This window comes from Temnothorax nylanderi, unplaced genomic scaffold (genome assembly GCF_030848795.1).
Source record: "Temnothorax nylanderi isolate EJ_2023f unplaced genomic scaffold, tnyl_v1.0 TNYL_tig0044_pilon, whole genome shotgun sequence".
Classification (NCBI taxonomy): domain Eukaryota; kingdom Metazoa; phylum Arthropoda; class Insecta; order Hymenoptera; family Formicidae; genus Temnothorax; species Temnothorax nylanderi.
In genome coordinates this window covers 382,537-410,039 of record NW_027249106.1, presented here as the reverse complement: position 1 = coordinate 410,039, position 27,503 = coordinate 382,537, and the positions used below count along the sequence as shown (strand labels likewise).

General features: G+C 39.4%; 5 protein-coding genes and 1 long non-coding RNA gene across 11 annotated transcripts in view; 2 read left to right on the top strand and 4 right to left on the bottom strand.

The window, feature by feature from the left end:
• The window catches only part of LOC139771767 (uncharacterized), a 56,647-nt gene extending 55,418 nt beyond the window's left edge, over positions 1-1,229 (bottom strand). The window contains exons 1-2 of one of the 3 annotated variants that reach the window (XM_071704791.1): positions 412-1,229; positions 187-352 (exon numbers count right to left, since the gene is read on the bottom strand). In XM_071704791.1, coding sequence (XP_071560892.1) covers positions 187-247 — 61 coding nt within the window. In that variant the 5' untranslated portion in view covers positions 248-352; positions 412-1,229. Of the gene's footprint in view, positions 1-186 lie in introns of all 3 variants that reach the window. The other 2 variants (XM_071704792.1, XM_071704793.1) reach the window with 2 other exon arrangements.
• A 4,702-nt stretch (positions 1,230-5,931) lies between these two features.
• LOC139771773 (mitochondrial import receptor subunit TOM40 homolog 1) lies at positions 5,932-9,656 on the bottom strand. Its single transcript, XM_071704806.1, has 6 exons — positions 9,214-9,656; positions 8,620-8,734; positions 8,282-8,535; positions 7,761-7,922; positions 7,543-7,692; positions 5,932-7,464 (listed from the first exon to the last, which is right to left on the bottom strand). Exons 1-6 carry the CDS (start codon positions 9,389-9,391, stop codon positions 7,325-7,327), a joined length of 999 nt encoding a protein of 332 aa, XP_071560907.1. The 5' UTR covers positions 9,392-9,656; the 3' UTR covers positions 5,932-7,324.
• Positions 9,657-10,009: 353 nt separating this feature from the next.
• On the top strand, positions 10,010-13,221 carry Mi (cyclin E-interacting protein minus). Of its 2 annotated transcripts, none has more exons than XM_071704804.1 (5): positions 10,010-10,395; positions 10,769-11,516; positions 11,592-11,867; positions 11,943-12,471; positions 12,548-13,221. In XM_071704804.1, exons 2-5 carry the CDS (start codon positions 10,777-10,779, stop codon positions 12,770-12,772), a joined length of 1,770 nt encoding a protein of 589 aa, XP_071560905.1. In that variant the 5' UTR covers positions 10,010-10,395; positions 10,769-10,776; the 3' UTR covers positions 12,773-13,221. The 2 variants fall into 2 exon arrangements, with proteins under 2 accessions (XP_071560905.1, XP_071560904.1); XM_071704803.1 differs by having other exon boundaries at positions 10,011-10,391.
• Positions 12,459-21,638, bottom strand: Tacc (transforming acidic coiled-coil protein). Of its 3 annotated transcripts, none has more exons than XM_071704788.1 (7): positions 21,213-21,638; positions 20,705-20,856; positions 14,657-16,319; positions 14,269-14,570; positions 13,900-14,171; positions 13,525-13,836; positions 12,459-13,414 (listed from the first exon to the last, which is right to left on the bottom strand). In XM_071704788.1, exons 2-7 carry the CDS (start codon positions 20,807-20,809, stop codon positions 13,219-13,221), a joined length of 2,850 nt encoding a protein of 949 aa, XP_071560889.1. In that variant the 5' UTR covers positions 20,810-20,856; positions 21,213-21,638; the 3' UTR covers positions 12,459-13,218. The 3 variants fall into 3 exon arrangements, with proteins under 3 accessions (XP_071560889.1, XP_071560890.1, XP_071560891.1); XM_071704789.1 differs by lacking the exons at positions 20,705-20,856; positions 21,213-21,638 and adding exons at positions 17,011-17,107; positions 17,800-18,236; XM_071704790.1 differs by lacking the exons at positions 20,705-20,856; positions 21,213-21,638 and adding an exon at positions 17,800-18,236.
• Positions 17,114-21,011, top strand: LOC139771777 (uncharacterized). The gene is made up of 2 exons (XR_011717980.1): positions 17,114-17,431; positions 18,230-21,011. It is a non-coding gene; the product is annotated as an uncharacterized lncRNA (long non-coding RNA).
• Positions 21,639-22,203: 565 nt separating the features above from the next.
• Positions 22,204-26,303, bottom strand: Cyce (cyclin E). Its single transcript, XM_071704805.1, has 4 exons — positions 25,673-26,303; positions 25,141-25,236; positions 24,077-24,686; positions 22,204-23,859 (listed from the first exon to the last, which is right to left on the bottom strand). Exons 1-4 carry the CDS (start codon positions 25,939-25,941, stop codon positions 23,113-23,115), a joined length of 1,722 nt encoding a protein of 573 aa, XP_071560906.1. The 5' UTR covers positions 25,942-26,303; the 3' UTR covers positions 22,204-23,112.
• Between the last annotated feature and the right edge of the window lie 1,200 nt (positions 26,304-27,503).

Below are 27,503 nucleotides of genomic sequence, written 5' to 3'. Positions count from 1 at the left end.
TGCATCTCATTGTCAAAATACGTTCGGAGATGCTTGCCCGCGATCGCAGAGCAAAAATCGATCGATCGCACGCGTCAGGCGTCACGGCGCGGTCGCCGAACGTTCAATCGAGCCAAAGAATCCTTTCTCGACATATCCTCCCTGAGAAGGCGAGGTGGAATCGCGAAAGGTGGAAGTGGTACTCACCGTATTCTCGATGCCGATACTTGGCCACAGGTTTGCCATCGTCGTCGCTCCTTCTCTTCATCTCGCGATTACTCGCTCGCTTGAGGTCACTTGGTGTTTATCCTTCGTTGCGTTCTGGCTTCTTGTTTGATAGCTTGTTTGGCTGCTTTTCGATCTGAAATTCGCACTATAAGAGAGACTTGGCACTTTACTCGGCGAGGGTGACTGCGACTACGACATTCTCACCTCACGGAGGATCACGTGTTGTCCTTTCGTTTCCGCGCACGGAAAATCAGAAGAGCGATTGATGCTGTGTGTACACTGCGATCGACGACTAGACGAAAATTAAGATCCGGACTTTTGCTGGCTGTACGAGAACTCGCGCCACTGCTCTATGATCGGGAGCGAGGCTCGTGTATATTATGTGCATAGAGCAAACGGAGCAAGAAGAGGAAAAGAGATGGAATGAGAGGTAGAGGAACAGAGCTAGAAGAGACGGTAAAACAAAAGGGGAAAAGAGAAAGAAGGAGAATAAGAGAGAGAGAGAGAGAGAGAGAGAGAGAGAGAGAGAGAGAGAGAGAGAGAGAGAGAGATGCAAAACGAGCGAGCAATTGCGGCTCCGCGGATGGCCGAGGCGATGCGAGTTTGCTAGCGAGCTGCCCGAGTTGGACGAAGGCGAGACGAAGATACCGCGAGAACGAACGCACAGACAAGGAAAGACGAAGAGGGGAGTGAATAGGTCGAAGAGTAGGACAAAACGAGTCGCAGAGAGCAAGGGAGAGAGAAAGAGTGACAGAAGGAATAGAGTAAAATAGAACAGAGAGAGAGAGAGAGAGAGAGAGAGAGAGAGAGAGAGAGAGAGAGAGAGAGAGAGAGAGAGAGAAGAGAGAGAGAAAGAGACAGAGAGTGAGAGAGAACGACCAATTCGAGCTGTGATCGTAAGCAGAGTGGTGACTCAAGAGGGGAGAGTCGGTGCCTTATGTCGAAGTCGCGGTGGTAGGAGCAGCGCGAATCATGCTAGAGAAAAGTATGGGAGTAGTAAAATCGCCACGCGGTGCGGCACGGTGGTTATTATCGCGCGAGTCCTTATCAGTGCGAGGGGGGAGGGGGCTGGCTAGTGACCACCTCCTACCCCTACTTCTTTTCCAGACGCGTCGAGGCCGGCTCCTGTGCATTTCGCGCTACATATATTTGTGACCCGTTGGAATTTATACACGCGGGAATGTAATTTTATTGCGTTCTTATATTAGCTACACCACGTAATTTTACGAGGAATGCTTTTGGATCCATTCGGATCAATCGATCCAAATATTTTCGTAATCACACTACTCATGCCGAATACTTTCTATTAAAACACGTGCAAATTTTTAAGCATAAACTTTAAATCTACCTAATAGATATCATTTTATATAAAAAATGTTTCTGTCCGATAAAACTAATTGCAGTTTGACAATATTAAAACATATTACGCAATATCTTATTCGAAAATTTTTAAGACATATCGCCTATTATACATATATATACGTGGTCCTCTATATAAGATATATACTTTGGTTCAACTCATATAAATCTTTACCTTACCTTCTAACCCTTTGTAAATTTTGCGTTTAAGCATTTTTCTAAATAATGAAATAAAATTGAAAGAATAATATACATGTAGCGGAGGTCTAAAATATATAAAAGGTATATATAAAGGAAGGGAAGAGTGTTTACAGGGTCGGCGAAGCTGAAGCGTAAGCAAACGGCTCGCGGCGACTGTTTCGAGAGTGCCAGGTTACAGATACTCGGCTGTCAAGGACAAGCCTGTCCATTCATTCGTCCGTTCTTATGATCGATCGTTCGTTCATTCATTTATCCGCCAACTGATTATTACTAGCTCACATGATATTTGTATATACGCAAGTATTAATTTTACCAAGATATTTTAGACGCTTTACTTTGAACTAAGAGCGAATTTTCCATTAGATGCAATAAGCGCGCGCCTAAAGCTTCTGAATCAAATAATGACGGTAATAATCAATGTCAAAAAATTCATTCCTGATTATATATAAATATAATATGATAAGATCACCCGATTTTTAATCTAGCATATATTACTCCGATATATTACTACGCTAATTATAAGATATTACTAAAGAATAGCATTCGCTATCGTATTTTACACTAATCGTTTATTCTTATCCTGTCGATTAAAAAGGCGAAATCGCTATAATCAACGTTGTAAGTATTATGTTATAAGATTCATATCATGATGATATGTATAATTGATTGCGTAATAAAATATGATAAATGAGTTCACTCACCGTCGTTGTACACTAGCTAAATAGCTCTATAGCTATACCTGGAAAAAATAATATATTATAGTTATTATAAATATTCTATTATATATTTTATCCATCCTTAATATCAATTTTTACTAAAACTCAACTATGTAAATAGAGTAAAATAAATTATATATAAATAATTATTTTAATATTTTATTACTTAATTTTGATTTAATTTATTAAATGTATGATTATTATATAATATTGATATTCTGGGCTCAATTCAATGATTCAGTTATTCAGTTATTCGTGATTTGATATTTTTCTAGTCTATATTAAATTTTCATCGAGAATACTTGTTTGAAAATAATTGAAGATTCTCAAATTGGTCAGAGTTCTCTTTGAATTCTCAGAGTTCAAAAAGTGGATATATAAAAATTTGTTCAATAAATATTTTTAAGTAATTTGATTTGGAATATATAATAAATCATATCAATTACATATATATGTCATCACAGTTATATATGTACTTAAATTATTAGTAAATAATTTTACTCACCAGCTAATGTATTGCAGTATGCTCTGCTCGTTGCAAAATCCGTATCAGCTCGTCTTAAAAATCTGTATCAGCTCCATCGAGGAAATGCTGAAATTATCCAGAAATAGATATTAATTACACACTAACACACACACACACAATTTAATCACAAATACATTTATTTACAAACACCCTGAATAAACTTGAAAGTTAACCCACGCACTCTACCTTTGAAGAAACCTTCGAAAGAGATGAAAATCGCGGATTCACGCCATATATATTCGTCACGCCGCGCCGCGCAGTATACGAAAAATTACCTTTTTCAAAAAAGGTAAAAAAAAGGCGCCAAGTACACGCAATGTATTTTGTAAATTAAAAAATCTAACCCAAGTGGTAGTTTAATTTCTCCTTAACAAAATTATATATTCGTCACGCCGCGCCGCGCAGTATACAAAATATACCATTCAAAATACAAAATACGAAATAGAACGCACTTGGTTTCACGAACCGTTCGATCGCACGTAATCGTAGTCGATTGTTTGATCGCTAAGCTTTTCATTAGATGCCTCCAGAACTTCGCCATTGTAGAATGTTTTAAATTAAGATTAAGAATTTATAATAGGTTTTCAAAGTGCGAAAATCCGCTACTGTCTGTATGTCACTGATTATGCAACTGACAAAACAATTCTTTCAACGATGGATCTTTTACTTTTTTCGGCGCTACCGATATTACATATTACTTATTTTTATGCAATTTTAAAGTCGGCGATTTACAGCCGAAATTCGGAATTAACGAAACAAATAATTCTTTCAAATTATAGCCATGGCATAGCATTAATAGCAATCTCGGATTTCTAATCTACTCTAAACCTAATATTCAATTAACTCATGCACGCATAATCTTATAACAATCACAATTACATAAGGCAATTTCATGCTTCTAATCTATAACAAAACGATTGCGCAATCGTACTAAAAGCAGTAATCACGGCAAGAAAGAAAATAATCGCGATATTACTGCCAATTACATACACTGTATGTATATAATTACTATTAATTACTACATGCATAAATATAAATTTATATTTATATATATACTGCCAATTACGTGTACAAGTATTGCTAATTACTGCATGTAATAAAATATTGAATATATCTTAATTATCGCACGCGCTTGATTAATCTGTGGAAAATTTATTATCGTATGAGTAATATTATCATATGGTCAAGAAATTTATTTGTTGGTACAATCGCACGTTTGCATTTTTACCGACGCGGCATCTATGGTCACCTGGAGTTTATTTGACGAAACCGACGAAAAACATTATTTGTATCGACGCGGACGTGTGTAGCGTAGCGTAGGAACGCTACGGTCGCACGGAGTTCACTTGACGAAACTGTCGCTCATTTGCGCTCATTCGACAATTGTATTGATTCAATTGATTGTATTGTTGCACGACGCACGTCATATCGATGCGATCTACTGTGATCTACTGTGATCTGTATTCAGTGGCGGATTTTCCATCAGGCGCAGTAGGCGCTCGAGATATAATTACAATCTAATTTTTAGGCATGCTACATCTAATGAAAAGTATGCGCGATTCTCTCGAAAGAAACATAAGGATTATTTTCGCACGTCATTTTCCATGTCATTGGAATTTGTAATTTGTACTCACTGGAACTATGCCCGTTTCGAACGACGGCGGACGGATCACCATCGCAGGCGTCGCAGGAGCAGCGTCGACGAACCGGCGATGATTGCCGCGGCCGCGAACACTCGCCGCGTAACCGGCGTAACCGATACATTCTTGAGATCGCCCGTCGCCTAAGTCGCCTTAACTATCGACACTCCCGACACAAACGCGCTTTCCAAGCACTTTTAACAGAAAAATTTCACGATATACCGCGGAGCGATATATCCCGCACTACGTACTTCGATATTTCGAACCGATCACCGTTCGGCGTTCTTTTGAAAGTGTCATGGCGAAAGTGGCAGGAGCGGGAGGGTAGCGCACGAAGCGCACACGTACATACACACGGCTCCTTCCTTCACTTCCTTGTGTGCGCTGCCCCCTCCACACGCCAAGCAACGGGCAGCAGCGGGCAGCGGGCAGCGGGCAGCGCGCAGCGTCCAGAAACTCGAAACTGACATCACTGGCGGGAAATTAAAATATTTCGAAATTGAGACGGTTTGAGATACAAGCGCTTAGAATTTGCAATTGCGAATGAGAATTAAACACTCTCTGCACGCTTTTCTTATAGCAAGCTGCGGATGATTAACGTTGCTTTATTCGACGTCCCTTATAAACATTTGAATAAATATATGTAAAAAAAATTTAAGTATTAAAGACGCGGAAGAGACAGAAGTGTTTCATTCAAGCTTCAAATTGGCATACGTTCGACACTAATAAGTCAATACCTAATAAGACAATCGCTATAAATTCTATATATATATATATATATATATATATATATAGAGAGAGAGAGAGAGAGAGAGAGAGAGAAAGAGATAAATAATCGCAACGACAATATCAGAGAAATGATGAAAAATTCTTCATGCATCTGTTACTACAGAGGCAAACTTTTGTTCCTAATTTTACCACAAGTAACATAAATAGCTGAAAATATTCGATTTTTAAGTAGTATCGATACGCGCATTTAACAGATAAAAAGCATCGATACATTTGCAAGTCAGCCTCAATTTATTTGGCGAGTTTGACCGCTTATATTTAAAATATGACACGCACACCATATACATGATTCACCATGAGCTTTTAACGATCCTCGCGCTAATTGCTTATTGTTTTCTCCGGGAAATGAACTCGCAGCTGCATGCCCTGACCTCAAGAACTCGTCTAAAGATAAAGCACGCTACGCACCTGTAGCGAAATATCCTTTTTTTATTTTATAATCTAGAGGACAATAATTAAGGATGTTTTTAATTTAAGTTTTGTTCAAGCCTAGTTTTGTTCAACAATATACAACTTTATTCTGTCGTACTTACAATAAAATTGTATATGTACAAACAGATTAAAGAGTAAGAAACCCTGAATCTCTCCGCGCGTGCGGCCGCATCTTCAAACCGGGGGTTGTACACTTCCTATTTCCTATTTATCTTTCTTTCACAATCAGACAAACAAGATTTTATATTGAAATAGAATTCTCGCTAACGCGAGAATGTGCGTTGTATTAAGTTTTGCGCCAACAATTTTTACGATTACGCATTTCTTTACAATTTACGACGCTACATTTACGCGTGAATCGAAATATCTCGGTACAAAGCAAATATTACCTCCTAATCATTATATTGTTTTAGTTGTGGCACATAATATTACGTCATATTTTCATATATGACATATTTACAATCACATTTTTTTCCAACAATAGTCAATGGATTAAAAGTTTAATTATAAACATGAATGTTCACAAATTATTTTTTTTTTTTTCGTAAATTGCAAATTTTCAACAGGAGATCTATATCAAATTAATGATCACATTCAGCAATTTATATAAATAATACATGAAATAGAACTGTCTACATGATTTATATGATAAATGCATTGCGTTGCATTTGTAACTAAGACAATTATTACTCAAATAAATGCTAAAGTTACATATGATTAAAGTTAAAGCCATGTATATTCTGTTTCTATTTGTAAATAGAACATTTCGGGAAATAGATCAATACGTTCGGAAAATAACACCACACAGCAAATTTAGTTCAGTGACTCCACTACTTTGTAATATACTTCTACATCTTTGATTATGGGATATTTATAACAATATCATTCGTTTAACGAAATTAATATAGTATACAAAATTGAATCAATTATTTTTCAATGTTTTTGTTTCAACTATACAAATGAATTTTTCACACTTAGCATTTGCAACTTGATCATTAGTCTTAATATCTGACTTAATATAAAAAATTAGCGCATTTGTTTTTAGTAATTGTTCAAAATGTTGAATATATTAAAAATTAAATATTAATTTTGTCATACTACGATGTTATATTTTATTCACAAAAATGTACTTGAAATTTTATGATGGATAGAATATCAATGTAAAAAAGTTATGTAATGAATATCTCAATAGCAAATTGCTATAGACAGAAATAAAAAAAAACGTAGACGGTGTGTTAAAACGAGAAATCCAATTTGGAAGTCCGTATAGATCTTTTAATCAAATTAACACGATCGTTTAACATGGGTTGTATTTTTAACGAAACAATATGCCCTGATAACCACTAAAGTCAGAAAGAAGTCGATATGGCATTGATCCTAAGATTACGTGACTGTCCGGCTGCACAAAGCGTAATCCCCGATTTCCTTGAAAATTGCATAGCTTCGCATTGTTCTTAACCGATGATTAGGCCACAACCTAATCTAAATTGCTGCTTGTTGTGATTGAGCATACCACTGAGCGCAAATGAGAATGGTAATGGTTGTAATCTCTTTTCTAAAACTGCTCCTACTGTCCAAGTCGTATCTACGCTAGCTATAACATCAGAAATTAAATAGAAATTAGAGAATTGGATAAAATTGTTATGTCCCTAAAGTAATTTTGAATACATACCTTTAAACACTAAATCTGCTTTAGGTAAATCGACTTGATAGGCGAGCGTTGCAGTCGATTCTTGCATTCGCGCATTAATTTCTAACTCCACACCCATTTGTAACTGTTGACTAGCTCTTTGATAGAAACAGAGGTGGCAAACGGATGGACCTTGGAAAATAATTATTGATAAAACAAAGAAATCGTATAAGTTTATCAGGACAATAACAACTACTTACTAATGCTACCGCTGAATGTAGAGTCACCACTCGTATATCTTCCTGCAGCAGATAATAATGCAACTTGTCCGCCTGGTATAGCAGGTCCACGTTGGTACGCAAGCTCACCACCCAATGCAAGCGATGGTGTCAAGCTTTGAAGATAGTGTAAAACAAGGACACCTGTAAATATATTTGCAATATTTAACATTTAGATAATATACATACAATTTTTACAATACACGTGATATTGTGGTGGCCGCGTGTGCCCCTATCAAGATGGCAAATGCACTTTCTCGCGAGCGCCTGGTTCCGCTAAGTTTATAAACAAATTCAGCAAAAATTATTGCCTTTATCAGCTGATCGACGCTCAAACCAAGAGTCGAATTGGGCACGTACCAGTGGAGTCACCATCCGACTCGCAGAGAGTCGTAAATATTTTGGAAAATATATTTCATCCAATCATACACTTACTCCTCTCCATCCATCATCACGCAACAAGCACACTCAGCACCAAAATATTTTTCATATCAGCAACCTACCAGAGCCATTAAGAATGTCTGGATTGCCTAGCGTTAACGAACAGGTATATGCATCCCCTCGATAATCAGCTGTCATTTGTACAGCGGTATATTTATTTCTTTGCACTTGCGCTGCCAATTTTCCTTTGAGTCTTGAACCAAACTGATGAAGAACATTGGCATTAAGATTTCCGCTTGAATCAATATCGCCCAATAATATAGGATACGCTTCCGTAGGTGAAATTTGTTTTGTACCGACATAAGTCGCGCCAAATCTGGAAAAAAAAGTAAATAATATGGGTTTATATTGTAAAACGCATTAATATTAACAGCAAATATTTCCATCTATGCTGATTTACCTGTAGCCAGATGGTGATACGGAACTCATATTAATAGTATGTGAAATATGAAAATGATTACTCAATCCCTTATTGACTACCAGTTTTGCTCCTTCAAAATTTATAGGAAATATATCTGTAAAATATAAATGTAATCACATTCTTTTTCTACGTAAGACGAAGTAATATACACAGGGTGTTCAGTTTAATCTGTCCACGTCAATATCTTGGAAACTTGGATTTCGAGGATGGAAAAGAGGTAGTCAAATTTTTCAAATAAAAACTTCTTTTTTCGTCTAACTTTGATAGTTTTCGAGATATCGCCGTGGACAGATTAAATCGAACCCTGGACATAAAAATCACAAATTGTAACTTATTGTTAACGACAGAGGACAAAGTACAATATAAAAGTAATATATAAAAATTATAAGAAAATATAATAATAAGTGGAAGTAATAAGTGGAAAGCTATTTGAATAGGAAAAGTTATACATTAATTGTTGATTGTCAAGCGAATAATCTACCAGGAAGTTTTCTGTGATAAAATGGAAAAACACGAAGGAGAAAGCGGGGAGTACTCGAGGGTCGTGGCATGCACTCTGACGAGGTACCTTACCTTTACACTTTTTGTGCAAATCCTCGATGGTACCCGGGTTCTCGATCTGGCTGGGCGCCTCGGTAGGCGCGTAGACATCCGTCGAAGGATCCGGTTTCCCTAAATTCGGCATTAGTCCGGGACCCGGTGGCGGAGGTGGCGGTGGAGGAGGTGCGGAGGCGGCCATCGCGTTTCCCATTATTACGGACTAGTTAGCACAAGATTATCGAATACGTTGCACGTCGAGGATCGCTTTTCGTCCAATCGTTGAATCGGATACGTCGCGCCGAACGCTTCAACGTTTATTTACACGACAAAAACGGGCCGGACTAATCTTACGGGTTACGGGTTATACGGCACGGCGTGTCTTACCGTAAGTCGCCATTTGTAAAAGATAACCACAAAGTTTCTCCCACGGGGCATGAACGTGAATAACGTGATCGTGATGAGCGCGAGTCAGCGCGAGTCAGCGCGAGTCGTGTTTAACACGTGTATGTGTGTATGTATGTGTTCTAAGGAGTTGTGTGACAGTGTGACGCACTGACGCAGGGATACCAACGCGAAAAAGATTCCGGTAGAATTAGGATGCCGTCCCATGCAGGACGGAATTTCGGAAAACGGAATCTCGGAATCATTCTGATTGGTTAGCCCCACGGGGCTTGTACTGTGCCCCATGGGACTAACCAATCAGAATGTTTCCGAGATTCTGTTTTCCGAAATTCCGTCCTGCATGGGACGGCACCCTTAGTCCAATTCAAAGTAGGCCCGAGGCCGACCAATGACGGCGAGAGAACACTGGTAACACTGGACGTTGGAGTTGGAGTTTGGAGTGGCCGGGCCGGAGTCGTCGGACGCGTGGACGCGGTGTGTGGATCCTTCCTAACCTAACCTAACCTTCGTGAACCTTCGTCACATCATCACGATGATCACGATCTTGTTTGGCGAATAGTCGAGAGTCGAGTATACGGGGATATGGAGAGGGGAGAAGTACGCAACAGCGGATCGGAGTTATCTTGACTCGCGGGGATTCGAAAAACAAATAAGCCTGCCTGTAGCCTGTAGCCTGTAGCAGACTGTAGCTAGTACGTTACCGAACGAAGCTCCTCGTGGAGTGTGGAGCGATATTTTGTGCCACGGAAGGAACAGACGTATGTGAAGGCAGAAGAACGCGAATCTCTCGGCTGTCATAATACTGGAATGTAAGTATGTATATACATACATACATGATACGCGTATACTCGATCTTACATACATGGTATCGTGTGTACATGTACACATATGACGCATTATTAATATTACGATGTAGCGAATGTGGCGTTTCGCTCACAACCAGTTATCAGCTACACGTTTCGATTCATATCGCGATGTACTTTTTTAAGTATTTTCACGAAATATTATCAGTAGAATGATATGCCAGAATCAGTAAAATTTGGAAAATGTACAAAAACGAGAAAAGGTTTGCCCGCAATTAAGGCACCATATGAGGACAAGCATTAAAAAAGAAAAACCTGATAGGTTGCACATTGTTAAATTTATTGCAACATTTAGCACAATTAATAATTTTCTGAATTTTTAGAAAACCATATGGATTGCTGTTTTACCAATCAATATGAGAGCTCCCAAATTACGGAGACTTTCCCAAATGTCTCTAGTCCAGAAATGTTTGATAGTGACACTGAAAGTGATACAGATAACAGGAATATTGATACGCTAGCTGACAATGGTACATTGACGGTGATGGCGCCTCGAGAACCAACTCGGACTGAATTGATCGCAAAATCGGATAGTTACATGCTGGTTAGAATTACCAAGTATTTGAGCGGTGTCCCACCTCCGCCAAGACATACGACGTGTCAGAGCGATTGTTCTGATTTTTTGCAACACATTTATGAAAATCGTCAATTATTCTGTAACGGATATCCATTGTCCAATGGAGGTTCAGAATCTACGGAAAGCACAAAACCCGAGGAGCAGAGAACCACAGAAACTAACGATAGGAATGTTTCTTATCAATGCACTAAAGGCACTCCGCGGAATTTGACAAATGCTTTTGACGCTTGTGATTTGCCAGCTAATAGTACAGAAGCCACCAAATTAGGCATAACCAAGAATGATAGCGCAAACTCGGATGTACAATACGGTGTTTCTAAGGAGATAAAGAATTCAGTTAATACGATTGAAGAAACAGTCCAAGTTCCACCAGTTGTAGACAATGCGGATGTATCTCACGAGCGATCTCCTCTTCTTTATCAAACGATTGGCGAAGAAGAGGTTAAAGCTTTAACGTGGCCTCAGGCTTACTCTCACAAGTTCCATGGCATACAGTGAGTTTACAGTGAGTTTTAATTTACCATAAAGTATGCAATTCTATCCTTTTAATGCTATTTTTTTAATTTCAGTTATAACAGAAGCAGAACTGTAGAAGAGTTTGAAAACTTAACGGTTAAATTATGTGAAAGGTACATAGGAGCTGAGACGCAATCTACTTGTAATATATGGTTTTCGAAACAGCCACCGGGAAGTGCGAGAAAGCGAAGTTTATTGACAAAACGCGGAAACGGTCAAAGTCCAGAGAAGAGATTGACGCACTTAGCCAAAAGACGTAGGACTTTTTGCAGCGCTAATTTGCAAGGATTGGGACTTGCTGATAAAAGGCAGTTAATGATACCAATTAAGTATGTATTTCATAAAAAATATGATAATTAACAGAGAGCATAATTTTATATAATAAATCTCGATATAAAATGTAGGAAACTTACACATAAAAAAGGGAAAAGTCCAAGAGGTAAAAGTTTACGTGGTAAAAGTCCAAGAGGTAAGAGTCCTCGAGGTAAAAGCCCAAGGAGTTCAGCAAAAAAGAAAGTGGTTCGAAGATTAATGTTAGATGAGTCAAGTCCGTATAAATCCAAATTAGAAACTTCGAAACGTGCGTTATTTCAAAGTCCCCCGGTAGATCATCCTGGTCCTAGCAAATTATTAGGTACAAATAACACGGATCCTCAAAAAATTAAACGCGTTTTATTTACAACACCGAAAAAGAACGAATCTGAAGATGCGAAACAAACGTTTGTAAGAGAAGAAAGTAGAAAAAGAAAGTGCGAGGAAGAATTACAAGGGCCACGATTAAAATGGGCGAAAAGTTTATCATTTGACTGTACGCACGAATTAAAGAATACCTCAAAGGTTATATGGGATAGACATTCATCGAGTAGTATTCTCTCGAAAAATGAAACGTCTTTCAATCAAGGAAAGAATGAACTGAGCAATACTCATAAAAAGGTTTGTATTAGCTGAGTTTTCTATTTACTTTAATACACTATACATTGACAATATAATTTTTCTTGTTTATTTCTAGAAATTACTTTGGGCGGTTGCGGAGGCCCTGCGAAGCAAAGGAATTGGCATGAGTCACCCGAAATTTAAACAATACGCCGCAAACTTGGCACGCACAATAAAAAGATTTATGCCTGATCTTGAAAATCGAAATATTCCGCGGAAACCGGGAAGTACAAGTGATCGCATGTTAAAACTGGCCAAGCATCACGTACTGTTTCTTGTCGATACCAGGCCAATAGATTGACAGTACTCATTAGTACAATTAATAGCAAAATTCATCAAGTTGCATAAAAAATTTGCTTTTTGGCAAACAGGACATTAAAATGACCAAATATATAGGTGCTTGTACCTTTAGCCGACATGTGTTTACACTATAACTTTTATATAACTTAATAATATAAGGTAAAATGTAAGATTTAAAAATGGGATTGTATGTTGTTACACCCACATGCGCAGGGTATTAAACATTTTTTATCGTATAAATAAAAGTGTGTTTTTAATAAGCATTGTTTTATTAGCTTTAAAATAGTTATATTTCACAACTTATAAATAATTAATAAAAGGCGTTTTCCTGAAGCAAAACGCAATTTTACGCGATAACTTTACGAGTTAATTTAAGTTTGTATTTAAGATAGTAAGGACAAGTGAAAAAATAAAGACTAATCGCGCCATAATCGCGATACTTGATTTTCATTCCGAGTTTCCGTGACCAACCCTGGCGATAACTTCGTCTAGGATTTTCGCGAGTTCTTTGTTTTCCTTGGTTTTCTGTTCTACAAGCTCAGCGAGCGAATTGCTTTTAAGCTCTGCTTTCCTTATCATCGCATGCAGCTTCACTGTTTCCGCTTCATTCTGTTTTCGTATTCCATCCAACTCCAAATTAGCTCTAAAATATATTAAAATATATATTAATATGTGTGATATATGTTTTCCTGTGAGAAATATTATACAATGATATTATCTATATTTCTATATCTACATATGTTGATTGCATACTTTTCTAGTTGAGTCATTGCATGTTCCTTGAGCTGATCGTATCGTGTTTCCAATGTTTTTATGGTTTCTACATTTTCCTGGATACTTTCTTTTAATACAGTTTCGTTACTTTTATACACCGATACAACTCCTTTGAGTCTCTCATACTTTTGGTGTACGTCGTTAAACGCTGCTTCCGTATTAGTTAGATGGTGGTTTGCAGCTTGCAATTCTTCTTGCAATTTTGCCTTGTCTTGTTCGAGGCTTGTACGATCCCTTTCCCGCTCCGTGAGTAATCTGCTAATTGACTTTTCGTACTCTTCCACAACAACCCTAAATCAATTATTTCCATATTTTATTCAATCTTAACAAATTTATTTTGAGTATATCACTTACGTCATCTGGGTCTTGGTTTTTATCTCTTGTGACATTTGTGCCTGTAATTTATTAATTTTTTCCTGAAAGGTTGCTTTCTGTCTTTCGAATTCTGCTTTCTGTCTTTCCAATTCTGCTTTCTGTCTTTCCAATTCTGCTTCATGGTCTTTCTTTTGCTTCTCTAATTCTTCCTCCAATTGTAGTACCGTCGTTCTTACAAGTTCAAGTTCTTTACTCATATCTATATGATCAATAAGTGGTGCGTCAGATTTAGGCTCTTCTGCTGGTTGTTCCTGAAAAATAATTTGCTTTTAATGCTTATCTCATGTACTTCATTATATACTTCACATAACAATTAGAACACATAATAGTCAATAGACTTTTACCTACATTTTTTTCTTGTGCTTCCTCTGACTTTTGCACTGTTGCATTAGGAAGAGGACTGTAAAAAAGCAGCCTGTCTATAGCTGCTATGGCAGGATTACGTTTTGGTGTACCGACATCAGGAAGTGGCGACTCATTTTTGCCATTTTTCTCTTCGTTTATCGTTTGGGTATTTCCTTGAGGCAACATGCTGATGTTCGATACCAAAGGGTCAAATTTAACATACAAGGATTCCGCTCTAAGGCGATTCGTATGCGTAGAATTACTTCGTGCTAACAAGAAATCAAATGTCGAAGGATCTTGGAAAACTAAAAACAATATTCATATAATTAATAAATTTTAATAATAAAATCACAACAAAGTTTAAAGAGCTTCTAATGTAATTTGTACTTACTTTCAGGTGTTGCACTCACAAATTGATCTGTTTCGTCCGTGTGCTCCAGTGAAGGATTGAGTAGCTCACTAGTAACTTTGTCCACTGTAGATTTCAATTCTTCAAAATACGACTCTGCATTGATCAATGACGACAATGTAGTACTTTGACGTTGAGGTTTAAATTCCTCGTACTGTTCTTCATCTGGTTCAAAGTTTATATCTATCTCTTGTAAAATAAGCGTACGATCGAGATCTTCTTCAACGGATGTTTCTTCTTTAACAGCACTCGACGCAGCTGCACTCTCCGCAATATATTTTTCTTTTTCTATAATTACAGTTTCTGATAAATTACATTGTTCTTCTATAACACGGGTCTCATTACATATGGCAATTTCTTCTTCAATTAATTTCTGTATTTCATTCAATACCACGTTATTCTCGGTCTCTAAATCTTTTTTATCGATACTCGTCTGTAAGTTTTCCTCCTGTTTAATTTCCAAAGTTTTTGGTTCTATAATACTGGTCTTATTTAGTAATTGTATGTTATCTTTTTTATCTGACACAATGCAATTATCCAATTGAGGCAACTCTTGTTCTTTGATAATTTCGTTCTTTTCTGCTTCAACAACAGAATTATTTACAGTTATTTGCGATAATTTTTGATCGAGATTTTCAGAAGGCGACAATACTGTTGATGTATCTTGCTTAGGTTCCGATAAAGCCTGTACACCCGTTTCTTTCGCGTTACTATCAGTATCTTCTAATGGCGACGATATACTGGATATACTAGGTAACGAAAGATCTGCATATTGCGCTAACGAGGATATGGACGGAACAGAAATTTCGGTAGGACACAACTGTCGATCTTCTAGAGGTAATATTTCGGAGGTGCAATCGTTTTCTATTGCCTGTTCTTCGGTAAGCGCGATCACATTGAAAGTTATATTACCAGATGAAACGGTAGTTGTTATATTCAACTGATCATCATTCACATTACTTGTTGGCAGTGAATCTTTTACAATACTACTCGCAACGTTGCACGTTTCAAGCTCGCTCACTATATTAACACTTTCCTGTAGTGGAATATGCTTATCGATCGATTCTTCTACTTGTAGTACGTATTCTTCCGCAGGAGGATATGAAATCACGAACTGTGAATCTTGAACAGGAAGTGTGTTATTGGGCGATCCCAAAATATGCGTTTGATTCGAGGACGTTGTCTCATGTAATTGAGAACTCGTCTCAATCACTTGTGTTTCATTATCGGTGTTGTCCAATAAATCTTCGTTAAGGGAACAATCGTTTGTGGGAAACGGTGTCTCGTCTGTGGCCGATGCAAAGGTCTGATCTTGACTGAGATCCTGACCGTCGTATTCACTTCCCAGATGGATGTCTGCACACGCGAGAATCAAGTCCTCTACACCAGGTATATTGGAGTTCACATATGATATATCTGCGGCGTCATCTGGAGTTTCGGGTGTCGAATCGGGGCATATGCCGCTACTGCTCTTGGTACTGAGAGTGCTGCTGAGACTATGGAAACTGCTGGCCGACGACAGACTCTCCGGCGCCAAGCAGAGATTTTCCGTGACCGATCCTACATCGGCAAACTCACGGGCAAAACGAACCTTGATCTCATGCTCTGTTGTCTTCGGGACAGTCACGGGACTATCGTTGCCGCTCTGAAAATAAAAAAAAAACGCATTAGGATACAAGCGTACCTTTTCCCTCTCTTTTAAGGACGTTCTCCGGTCCTTATACTAGAGAAAATCGATTTTCTTTAGATTTTCTTGAAACTGTGAATATACGTTAATTTAGGTGTGCTTTATGCGTGGTATAAATTTCAGTACCTCTTCCGGTATAAAAAATAAAGATACTGAGCCTCAAAGTTTCAACTTTTACTAATGAAAAGGTTTTCCAGGCCAAACGGTAAGAGATACGAGGTTGGCCAAGAGGACCAAAGTTGCTCCTCTCGTCGAGTTCTATAAGGAAAAAATGCCAAAACTAAAAAAAAATTAAATTTAAAAAATTTTTTTGAAACTTTGAGGCTCAGTATCTTTATTTTTTATACCGGAAGAGGTACTGAAATTTATACCACGCATAAAGCACACCTAAATTAATGTATATTCACAGTTTCAAGAAAATCTAAAGAAAATCGATTTTCTCTAGTATAAAGACCGGAGAACGTCCTTAAACAAAGCGTCCATCAAACACATAATTGTCGTTTGATGAATTTTCTTTAATACGTTCTATGTCCGTCGGCATCTTTTAATGAAAAAACTTTCTTCGATTTTTAAAAGATTTATGCATAATCCGCGCTAATCCGTGAGTTTGACAGAAAACGTCTTTAAAAGCGTATGCGACGCAATATACCGTCGGCGTGGGCGAAGGAGACGTTCTTGGGCTCGTGGCACGATGCAGAAGTTTATGGATATACTCCATATTACGCCAGTTGCAACCGATCTACAGTCTGCGAAATATCAACGCTTACTGACGACTTTACGACTACGTCTTTGTTAAGCCAGCTGACAATTCGAGATCTGGCGATTTTCGTAAAAGAAATTGCGCAATCACTTCACGCCTCGCTCAGGCTAATTATAAGACATCGAGAGAGAAAGGCCTTGGTTGTGCCAGTTCCGCTCGCTTTTGCAAGACGACGACAGCTACTGTCTCGGAAGTATCTGTCTCGATAACGCTACAGCTGCTTTAAAGCAGCTTTGCTCCGGGCAAAAAGAGATGCTGACAATCGTGGACATTTTTGTAGCAAAGTGCGATATAACGGTAATGTTATAAGGTACGACGATTAAATACAGAATAACATAAAGTCACTACAAGACTACAAGGTTATCTCAAAAAACCATCATAAAATTTAATTCATCGATACATAAACTCGTTAGAGATAATGTTCAGCTACCATTACGCATTTGCTTTATTGATATAAATTAATACTACATTATTGTGGAAATGAACAGGAAATAAACAACAAATATTCTAACTTTCTGGTTGAGAAATAATATTTACAATTTTATTTTATGCAGTAATTGATCAGTTTATTGTTAATATTTTCGTTATCGAGCAATTATCCTCGCGTAGCACGACTAATGAGATGTACAGTTAAAGAAATAATTATTAAATGCACATTATTACGTATCATAAAGTTACCGTTGAAAGAAGATTTCCCATGACTTTTCGACGAACCTCTACTTTTGACTGTCCCTAACGCACAACGTGGTCCCATATTTACACGCGAGTTCAAAGAACCCCACGGTAAGACGGTTTCACTTCTCCTTCAATGTTTTTACCCTTGACACGATTATCCTCCGCGCTCGAATAATTTTGAAATTAATACACAAATATTAATCCTTATTATTCCAAACACTACTTATGGCTTTCGATACTATACGGTATTCGGTCAATTTCTATTTCATTTCTTAGCTGCATGAATATCAATGTTTTTTATGGTCTCGCTTTTTTCTTCAAATATCAAGCATGATATCATTGTAGTCATTATATAATGGCCAGTAAAACGTGTAATATAACTATGATTATTATATTTAAAAAAAATCTATTTACCAATATTATTTATTTTCAGAAATAAAAAACGAGAATTGCATCACCGGATGCAAAAAACCAGGCAAGAGCACAAATCTATTTTTCTGGAAATGAGATCAATAAACGAAGAGTATAACGTAAATGACAATATAATTTACTACGAGACACGAGTCTCTCGCGAGTCCTTATTCGGCGTGCTCTTGACATCATCGAGATTGCAACGCAACCGTCGGAATGACTCATTCTCATTTGACCGCGCTAACAGAGGCTTCATCACTATCTCGGGGTGTGTCTCTCTCATCCCTCTAAGATAAGCAACCCTCTCTTTAGTTCTTGACGCATACTTAAGCGCGGCACTTAACACTTTGATGCAAGCGATGATGTTTCTAAGTATTTTTTTTTTTAAGGTAAAACGCATGCAACATAAGAAGAAACTTTATAAAGAGGCACACGCGATTCTTATCGCATTTATATTACGTCATTGTACTAGGTCGGATATTGACCTTTGGAAAAAACTCAAAAATATATGTACATAAATTTGATAATAGAGAAGTATTATCAAATGATTATAAGGTTAATAGAAAATTATGAAGATAATTACATAATCTCAAAAATCATAGACAGATAAATTTGTGTGATCTGTAGAATAAGATCAATTAATAGGAGAAATAGTATGCTATGCTAAAAGAGCGATCATTAACGAAAACGAAAAGAGAAAATAACGAGTAATGACGATAAAAGACATAAATAAAACGATATACAAAAAGAAAAAGAAAAGAAGCAGAAAAAATCAAGTAAAAGAAAGCGATTGATAAAACTATATGACGTGACAATTGTTAAATCAAGTATTTCCCAATCGATCGAAATACACGACACCTATCGCTATGACATATTTCTGAAGTCACGCATTAGAAATGCACAATGAAATGTTCTTATAAGACATCTGTTCCAGGGAGGAAAAAGAAGGACGTTTCGCGAAAACGGACCCAAAATCAAGATCCGTGGCGGGAGATGAACGACAGATATCTCTTCGCAAAATTCTAATATTAGCCCGGCGCGTTTCCTAGTCGATACTCCAGACATCCACCGCCATCACTACTATAATACCTATCGGTGCTGCTGCTACTACCACCACGGACCACCACCACCACCACTGCTGCTGCCGTCATCGTCGGATCGACACACTCGCGGCAGCACGACGCATGTACGTGCATGTGCACGCGCGAGAAATCGTTGAAGAGGAAGAGGAAGAGAACGAGAAAAAGGATAAGATAACGGGGAATCGCCTCACCTTTTACAAACTAAATTAGAAATCCTTTAAGGAAAGCTTCACACGACGTCGCGCGTTGACCGGACTTTCGGCAAAAGCTGCACCGCGAGTAACATCGTCTCCACCATGCCACGACGATGCGTACTAACACTAGCTGCACCGAGCCATACCGTCCAGCCGCGCACACGCCGTACGGACATTGTGCCGCAAAGATCACCAACTATGGAAGTGGTGGGAACAGGATTCTCGGCCATCGAGCCGCGTAAGAGTCGCGCAACCGACCGGCGTGGCGCTATCTGGAGCGATGGAAATACACTTGGTAACGGAGCATCGTGTGATAAGGCAAGGATGCTTGGCAAGAAGAGCTGGAAGCTTGGAAGAGCTTGGAAGAGCCTGGAAGCCCTGGAAAAGCCATTCCAGACAATCCAGACGAAACGAAGGAACATCAAAGGATATCGTCAGCACGAAGAGCATCGGAGAGACAATTCGGTGAAAATGAAAGTATCTCTTACATCGTCAATCAACATCTGCAATATAGATGCTACATTAATGCATGTGCGAATAGGTAATAGATAATTATAACGTCACGTTCATTTACGACTCACGACGCAAAGAGATACATGGCGAACAAAGCATTGCCCTCAGTTGTAAATATTTCAATTTATATCACGTGATATAGAGAAATATGAAAGTTTTCCGAATAAAAAGAGGTCTCAATGGTCTCATTGGAGAGGAAACGGAGAAATTTAATTCTAAAAAGAAATCCGAATCGAAATAAAAATTACCCACGAACAAATCCGTGTTCCTCATGCGCGTCAAAGAAATGCTCTCACGTGGCGGGAAGCGAAACTTATTTTTGTTTCAAGGTACTTCTGGAGATACAGAGTTTATTTATAGGAATACATTCTCTCCGGTCTGACTGTCAGCCGTGTAAACGAAGAAGGAAGCGCGAAGGAGGATGTAAAGAGAACATGCGGACGATAAGAGCGGGCTGTGCGTCGCGTCGCGTCGCGTCGACCGTCGTCGCATAAGTCGCATTTCCTAAAAGCGTACTTGTTATTAATTTCACGCAAACAAATGTGAGAAAAGTATCGTCGCGGAAGTGCATACATTCCCGTCATGCTTTTCTCTCATCGTCGGAATAATTTTCTCTTGAGTGAATAAATATTTGACAAAAAAATTAAATTAAATTAAATTAAAAACGGTGCTAAAATGATAAAACATTTGATAATTCATTAACAGTACCTTTCGTCGAGAGAGCTGAATCGGCGAAGAATTCTGGAGGGTCGCGGTTATTTCTTTCAATACGATTCTTTCGCCTTCGCGAGCATATCCTCTTGGGCTCGACATTCTCAGCAGACTTTTTCTTCAATACGCCAAATATTTGTCTTGATTTCCTGGTATGAAATTTTATTGTTATTTTTATTGTGATTAAAAATAAAGATGAATGAATGAATGAATATTAGAAATAGTCAGAATATTTAAATGTTTTATTCCGACAGGAAATGTTTTTTGTATAATAGATGAAAAAAATATATGTAAATATACTATACATTTGTATTAGATTTACTTTTCAAGTGTCGATTATCTTTTTATGAAAAAAAAATCATTACGACGATTTGGCGAATGATAAGGCGACGTCTTATAAATTCCGCTGATGGAATTGAGAGCCTCGTCCCTCGTTCCTCTTTTGAATCAATACTTGGCGAAAGATCGCGATCGATAAGAAGTTTGGCTTTACTAGTTTACTTACGGAGATCGTGACCCGCTCGAGAACGGCGAAGACGAAGCTCGCGGCACTTTCGCTCTCTAGACTTGTGTTTTCGAGAACAAAGAAAATTCGCGCAGAGGCGTGTTTGCACTCGCACTTGTGTTACTCGGAGTCGGAGTTCGGAGTGTCACTGGCAGTAGTGGCAGTGCTGGCAGACTGGCACTGACATCAGAATTCAGAATCGCCCGGCCGCTTTCGATGTAGATTCCTAGCGCGTTCAACCTCCACCTCCACAGTCCACTCCACAGTCCACACCACCGTCCACAATCGGTCCGTACCACCGACACCACCGTACCGTACGAGCTGTGCGTCCTGAGCGATCAGCGAGCGAATTCGTTGCGCGATTCACGCATCACACAGCTTCACGATCGTTCGACTAACGACAGTAATAACCAAACAGTCCAAGTAGCCTAACGGCTGCAAGTCGTTTGAGAAACTTGAATGCGAATGCGGTTATGCGGTGGCGAATCAGAATGCACCGTTGAGTTTAGCCGGGCGCCAGTGGCGCCACTCGATCCTTCCCAATTCTTCCTGTCGCGCGATCGGTAAGACAGTACTATCGAACGCGCCGCGATCCGCGAGCCGCGATATTAATCGATCGTCGTTCAATTTGAAATCAAGAGTCAGCGGATTTTTCCCGCCCGGCATCGATCGATGGCCATCAGTCGTGCTCGACTAAATTCTCTTTCCGATTTGTTATCGTTCGAATCTATTATTTAAAATAGGAAATATATAGGACTATATAGAGACTAGATGACCCGAAGACGGCCATCAGATTGTTTCATTCACTTTGAACGCGCGATCCTTTCCGAAACGTATGTATTACATTTAGATTTCGCTTACCTCACAACTTTGTCATTCATTCAGTCCGCCAAGACTGTAGGATGGATTCATTTTGTTCAAGTATAAAATTATAAATGAATTAGTAGTAGTTTGAAGAGATAAGAAATAACTTTTTTCACAATATATATCGTAAGTTTGCAAAATATTTATTGTCAAACTCACCATACAAATATGTATAAACCGCCACGTTATTACATGCCAGGCAGTACAAATTCACCACAAAATTTTAATGCTAATTTAAAGATTATTAGTCTTTTTTTTTAATTTTAATTAACCGTCATACTCAATCCTTTCATCCATCCCTCTCACCATTCGTTCTCAATTTAAGGATATAAAGATTGTTTTTAATAGAATTTCAATATACATAATAAAAATGCATTCATTCGGCCAGGTAACGCACTGCCGTAATACAATGTATTACAATATAAAGCGAGTTGTATAAAAGAATACTATTCACAATGCTCTCTTTCAAAAAATAGATAGAAATAATTATTTAAGGACACTTGTTGAAGGCACTAGTATTTCTCTTACGTTAATAAAGTTTATAAAGCGGCAAAGACAAATCGAGCCTAATACACGTTGTTAATATAAGGTGTGAGAAATTTCACTGTATTGGATATAAAAAATCACAGAAAGCAGTCACGTATGGCTGCTACTTAAAATCATAAATGTGCTTTGTGAGGCATTTGTAAATCATGCAAAGTCACAAAGCACTTTTTCAAGTGTCTGTAATTAAATAAGTGATGTTGAATTAATTGTGCTATTTTATGCCTTATTACTTGAAAAATGCTTGATATCTTGTACTGAGTCTTATTGTTATTACAAAAGTACAATCGTTCGGTACGAAGGGTGCGATTAGGAAGCTTCGTATTATTTACAATAACGTGTCACAACGTTCAATGTTATCAGCATTTCTGCACGCGGCTTTTCCAAAATATTTCATGTTTCTATAAGAATTATTGTGCTGTAATTTACGGCTATATAGTAAATATAACAATTTACCATATATCTAGTATACGAAGCGATTGCAAATATTTAGTTATGTATAAGGATGTAACTGTGGTGTAGGGCATGTCGACAATGGAGAATTTTTTTGATTACTAGATGGCGGGGTTAAAAGGCCACTCTCGTTTGGGCTTTGCCTACCGGATTCAACATTCGTGTCCGAATCGTTCACATAACCGCTCGGGATTTCTCCGGCTAATCGTTGCTGTGCCTTTTCCAACATATTCAAATCGACCACGTGAGTCTGTATGCGATGCGATTCGTCCACAACGATATTAGGTACAGTGGCCTTCAGTCCGGATCCAGAATGTGATTCTACGGGCGTAATGGTGGATCGTAAAAGAGACTGGGATTCCTCTTCGGCGACGGTAGTAGCGAACGCTGTAAGCCACTTGACACAAGGCATGAGCTGTTCCCATGACAATCGGGATACCCTTAATGCGCATTCCCTTCCTTGGGTATGATAAATTGCTGCTGCAGCTATGTGGCTGTACGGAAACTTCAAACAACCTTCATCCAAAGTCGCCAGATCTAATAGTTGAGCTGCTTGAGAATATTGCAATCCACCGTACTGTGGATATATGAAAGTGTTTGGTCTGGATGAATCGCCCGATTCAATCTGCATGTAAATATTCAGCCATCCTGGGGCGGTTATCGGGGACAGATTCCATCCAAGTCCTTTCAAGATCATTAACTCCTTTCCTAAAATTTCTTCTTCCGTACAGGCTCCATCGGTGACATATGCAAAGTCTGCGATTTTAGGCGGATATATCTCTTCAACCTGCAAAATTATTTTATGTCTTATTTTATTTCTTAATTTTTTATCTGCCTTGCTAAACGTAGATATATTTTCAGATTGCAAAAGCAAAATGCAAAATGCAAAATGCAAAATGCAAAATGCAAAAATAAAATTTTATTGACTTGTTTCGTTTTGACTATTTGATATATCATTATTGTAACATAATTAAAAATGAAAAAAATAAAAAAAATTTACAAACCTTAGAAGCGATAAAAAGACAAGTTATTCCTATAAGTTGCAATTGATTTTTAGGTACGTCATGATGAATAGACAGATATCTGTCTATATAATCCATAGCAAGATAATAAGTTTCTCTATGTAATTTATACACCTCGCAGACCTCGATTAACCAATCTAATAAAATTGCTCTCATCCGTGGCTGCAATGTTGGGTGCCTTTGGAACATTTCTGGATCCCTCTGAATTATAGTTTTCTGATCCCCAAGACACATGAGGGACCATACTTGAGAGCCATCGGCCCATGGAAGAGACGGCAACGGACTAGGTCTAACGGACGTGCTGTTGGAGGCTGAAGGCGTTAAGAAACAAGTTGCGGTTCTTAATTCTGACCACGTAGCTGGCTCCTGCTGCTCCTTTAACGGAGATGTCTGATGTTGGGGAGTGCACGCAGCATCTACCGAGTGTGCGACGTGACAAGATTCCGCATACGAGACGTGCGACAGCGTGGGTACTTTACTAGGTGGATATATATTTTCTGAATCTTCAGAAAGTTCTGTTGTACGTCTCTTACGTTTCAGAGACTGTGCCTTGCCTCCTTGCAGGTAAGTTTGTGATTTTTTTTCCTGCAAACTAAATACAGAAGAAAGATTTAGTTCTTTTTGCGCCTGAGTCCTTCGATATCGTTTATCTCTAACAATTTGTACGATATAAAGCGGGACAAAGTAAATATCTTGCAAAGATATGATTTCCAATTAGTATATCATAAAAAAATGCGATAATTGTCAAAAAATTTCTGGAGCTAACGCATGTTAATTTACAGATTTACAACGTGAATAGCGCTGAACGGCTAAGAGACAATAAATTGTTACATAGCTGCTAAGAAAAGCTGCCAAAGCTTCGGAAAAGAAACTGACTAAAAGGAAAAGGTTATAGGCGCAAAATTTAAGCACGAATAAGAAAAATGTATTTTTAATGGAGCAATGAATAGGCGCCGAATTGATTTCATCGTAATCTAAATGAGCCAGAGGCCACGAGACAGAGATATATCTGAATTTTAACGCCAAATGGAACATCGATCACTCACCTGCTCTGTGGCATCTTGCCGCGGGATTGTCGACGTGTACGGAAAATATTTGCGGCCGGAATAAATTTTTGCCAAGTGTAGACGGCAAGGGAGACCCTGGAAACGAGGACCCGTTGAATTTTCACGATCCGGGCGCGAGGATTTTCCAGGGAAAACGACGAAAAGCGGAGGAGCGCGCGAAGCCTACGCGCCGCCGATCGCCATAATGCACGTTCTCTTCAGTTCTCCTGGCCGTCTTTGATTCAACGTATAGACTCACGATTTTCGTTGGGCGTCAATTTCGCTGATCGGAAAATTCATTTATCTCCCCCGCGAGTTATTTTGCAGCGGGTGCGGGTCGCGAATCAGCGATATTTCGAGAAAAATAGAGGACGTGGATCTGGAAGCGCGGGAGACTAGCGCGCGAAACGACGAACGACGACCAACCCCTGTAAGCTCTGTAACGCCCTCTATATGCGGCACATAACCTCAAAGAAGGGGCAAATTTTGGAGATTTCCGTGATACATTTCACGCACGACGCCGTTACGATACCTCGGCTCCTGGATACCTTCCTTTCCGCACGTCACTCGTGATTTATCCGTCCGCCGAAAGGCGACTCCGAGACGAGCGTCTTTCCGCGAGGCACCACGGTCGGCCAGCTCGTTCGGGGCGTTCGGGCAGATATCCAGCGAAAATGCAGGGATTGGCGTCGACCGGGCAGACAGACGCATCAAGTCCGGAGGCTCCGAGAGGCTCGCGCGCGATAAACGGAAGACGGAAGGCCCGGTCGAGGCCGTGCAGCTACGCGAGTCGCGTCGCATATATCTCCCACTCGCGTATCTTCCGCGTTGCCGCTTGCCGCTCTCGTCACTCGTCACTCGTCCACGCGTGTCACATCGGCTGTGATCGGCAGTTCGGCGTCTGGACGGAAAACGCGAGCAGCCGAGGACCTTAGCGCGCGCGGGTTTACAGTTTACGCGGCTACACGCTCGCGGAAGACGACCGCGACGGGAGTGACGGGACACGTTCGGATGGCGGGCGCGTCTCTGCTGCGAGCTGCGAAACGAACTGGCGCGGAGCGCCCACAACTACAAAACGCGTTTCGCGGGAACGCCGGAGCCGGAGCGATGGGCGCCACGCCGCGCTGCTGTCCTCGTCACCGATTGGCAGAGGCGCGCGGCACAGCTGGCGCTCAGCTGATCCGTCGTACGCATACAAACACGCACCCGTGCACACGGTTGCACCACTTGCACTACTTGCACCACTTGCACCACTTGCACCACTTGCGCGGCCGTCGACCGCGGCGACCGCGCGGGAAATGTGCGCGCGTAAATCGCCGCTCGCGGCTCGCGGCTCGCGCCTCGCCTCGTTCGCGGGCTTTTCCTACTTCCGCGGCGGGCAGCCGTTCCGTTCCGTTCCGTTTCGGGTTTCGGTTTCGGGAACCTCTTGCCTCTTGCCACGCATCCACATCCGCGCCATTACCTGTCTTCCTGCTTACGCGCCGAAATTACTCACGACGCGGACGCCTCGCTCTGCCCCTTTTCCGCACAAATTGCTCAACTTGTCAAATTGACGCGCGTTCGATTATCTGTTACGCACAATTATATAATATATAACAGTGGTGACATTCCTGACCATATGTAGTGTATGACCAGATATTTTGCGACATTGCGACTAACGATGTAGAAAGTTTCAGATTTCTTAATAGATTCGCGTGTGCGGCTAAATAATAAGATATTCCATCCAAATTTCAAAAACAGCGTCAAAAGTATGTCAAGAATCAATTGTAACTTTTGATTTGATTTGATTTGATTTTTTTTGTTATTTTGTCAAATAAGAAGTCGAATGCATGAATTGAAAGAAATAAGTAGAATTGTTTGTAAGTATGGGTAACGTGAATATGTTGAAAAAAAAGTCATCAAAACTTACGCAAATCCGTCAAGATACGTTAGCAAATTTATTATTAATATCTTGGAATAGTTTGAATGTGCCGCGCTATGGTGACTGCTGTTTTATCTACAGGTGCATTAGATTTTCAGAAAGCGATCACGACACGACGCCCTTGCCATCGGACTCTCTTGCGAGAAGTCTTGTCATCTAGATCGCAAGTTGTTCAAGTTGCTCCGATAATGTCGGCATTGTCGGCAATGCAATGTCGCACGTCGCACATGGGACACGGAACACATGCGCAAATTCTAGATTAATGTGCGTGGAGGAATCGATAAATCGATATATACTATATAGGGAAAGGAGCGGAAAATGTGAATAGAATTGACGTGACTTTTCACAATTTTGCTTCCTCGCATATTTTGAACGGTACCAGGGCCCGGGTTTCTTCTTTTTCCTTTATTAAGCAAGCGATAATATACATATACATATGTAT

Excerpts from the sequence above, each read along its gene's own strand:
- LOC139771773 (XM_071704806.1), bottom strand. The coding sequence starts at position 9,391 with ATGGGAAACGCGATGGCCGCCTCCGCACCTCCTCCACCGCCACCTCCG. Across the intron at positions 7,923-8,281 it reads AGACATTCTTAATGGCTCTG|GTGTCCTTGTTTTACACTAT; the intron begins GTAGGTTGCTGA and ends ATATATTTACAG. Across the intron at positions 7,693-7,760 it reads TACATTCAGCGGTAGCATTA|GTCCATCCGTTTGCCACCTC; the intron begins GTAAGTAGTTGT and ends TTATTTTCCAAG.
- Mi (XM_071704804.1), top strand. The coding sequence starts at position 10,777 with ATGGATTGCTGTTTTACCAATCAATATGAGAGCTCCCAAATTACGGAG. Across the intron at positions 11,868-11,942 it reads CAGTTAATGATACCAATTAA|GAAACTTACACATAAAAAAG; the intron begins GTATGTATTTCA and ends TATAAAATGTAG. Across the intron at positions 12,472-12,547 it reads TGAGCAATACTCATAAAAAG|AAATTACTTTGGGCGGTTGC; the intron begins GTTTGTATTAGC and ends GTTTATTTCTAG.
- Tacc (XM_071704788.1), bottom strand. The coding sequence starts at position 20,809 with ATGTCGAGCCCAAGAGGATATGCTCGCGAAGGCGAAAGAATCGTATTG. Across the intron at positions 14,571-14,656 it reads TGTGAGTGCAACACCTGAAA|TTTTCCAAGATCCTTCGACA; the intron begins GTAAGTACAAAT and ends TATTGTTTTTAG. Across the intron at positions 13,837-13,899 it reads AAAACCAAGACCCAGATGAC|GGTTGTTGTGGAAGAGTACG; the intron begins GTAAGTGATATA and ends TAATTGATTTAG.
- Cyce (XM_071704805.1), bottom strand. The coding sequence starts at position 25,941 with ATGCGACGCGACTCGCGTAGCTGCACGGCCTCGACCGGGCCTTCCGTC. Across the intron at positions 25,237-25,672 it reads GAAGGTATCCAGGAGCCGAG|GGTCTCCCTTGCCGTCTACA; the intron begins GTATCGTAACGG and ends CCTCGTTTCCAG. Across the intron at positions 24,687-25,140 it reads GGCAAGATGCCACAGAGCAG|TTTGCAGGAAAAAAAATCAC; the intron begins GTGAGTGATCGA and ends TTCTGTATTTAG.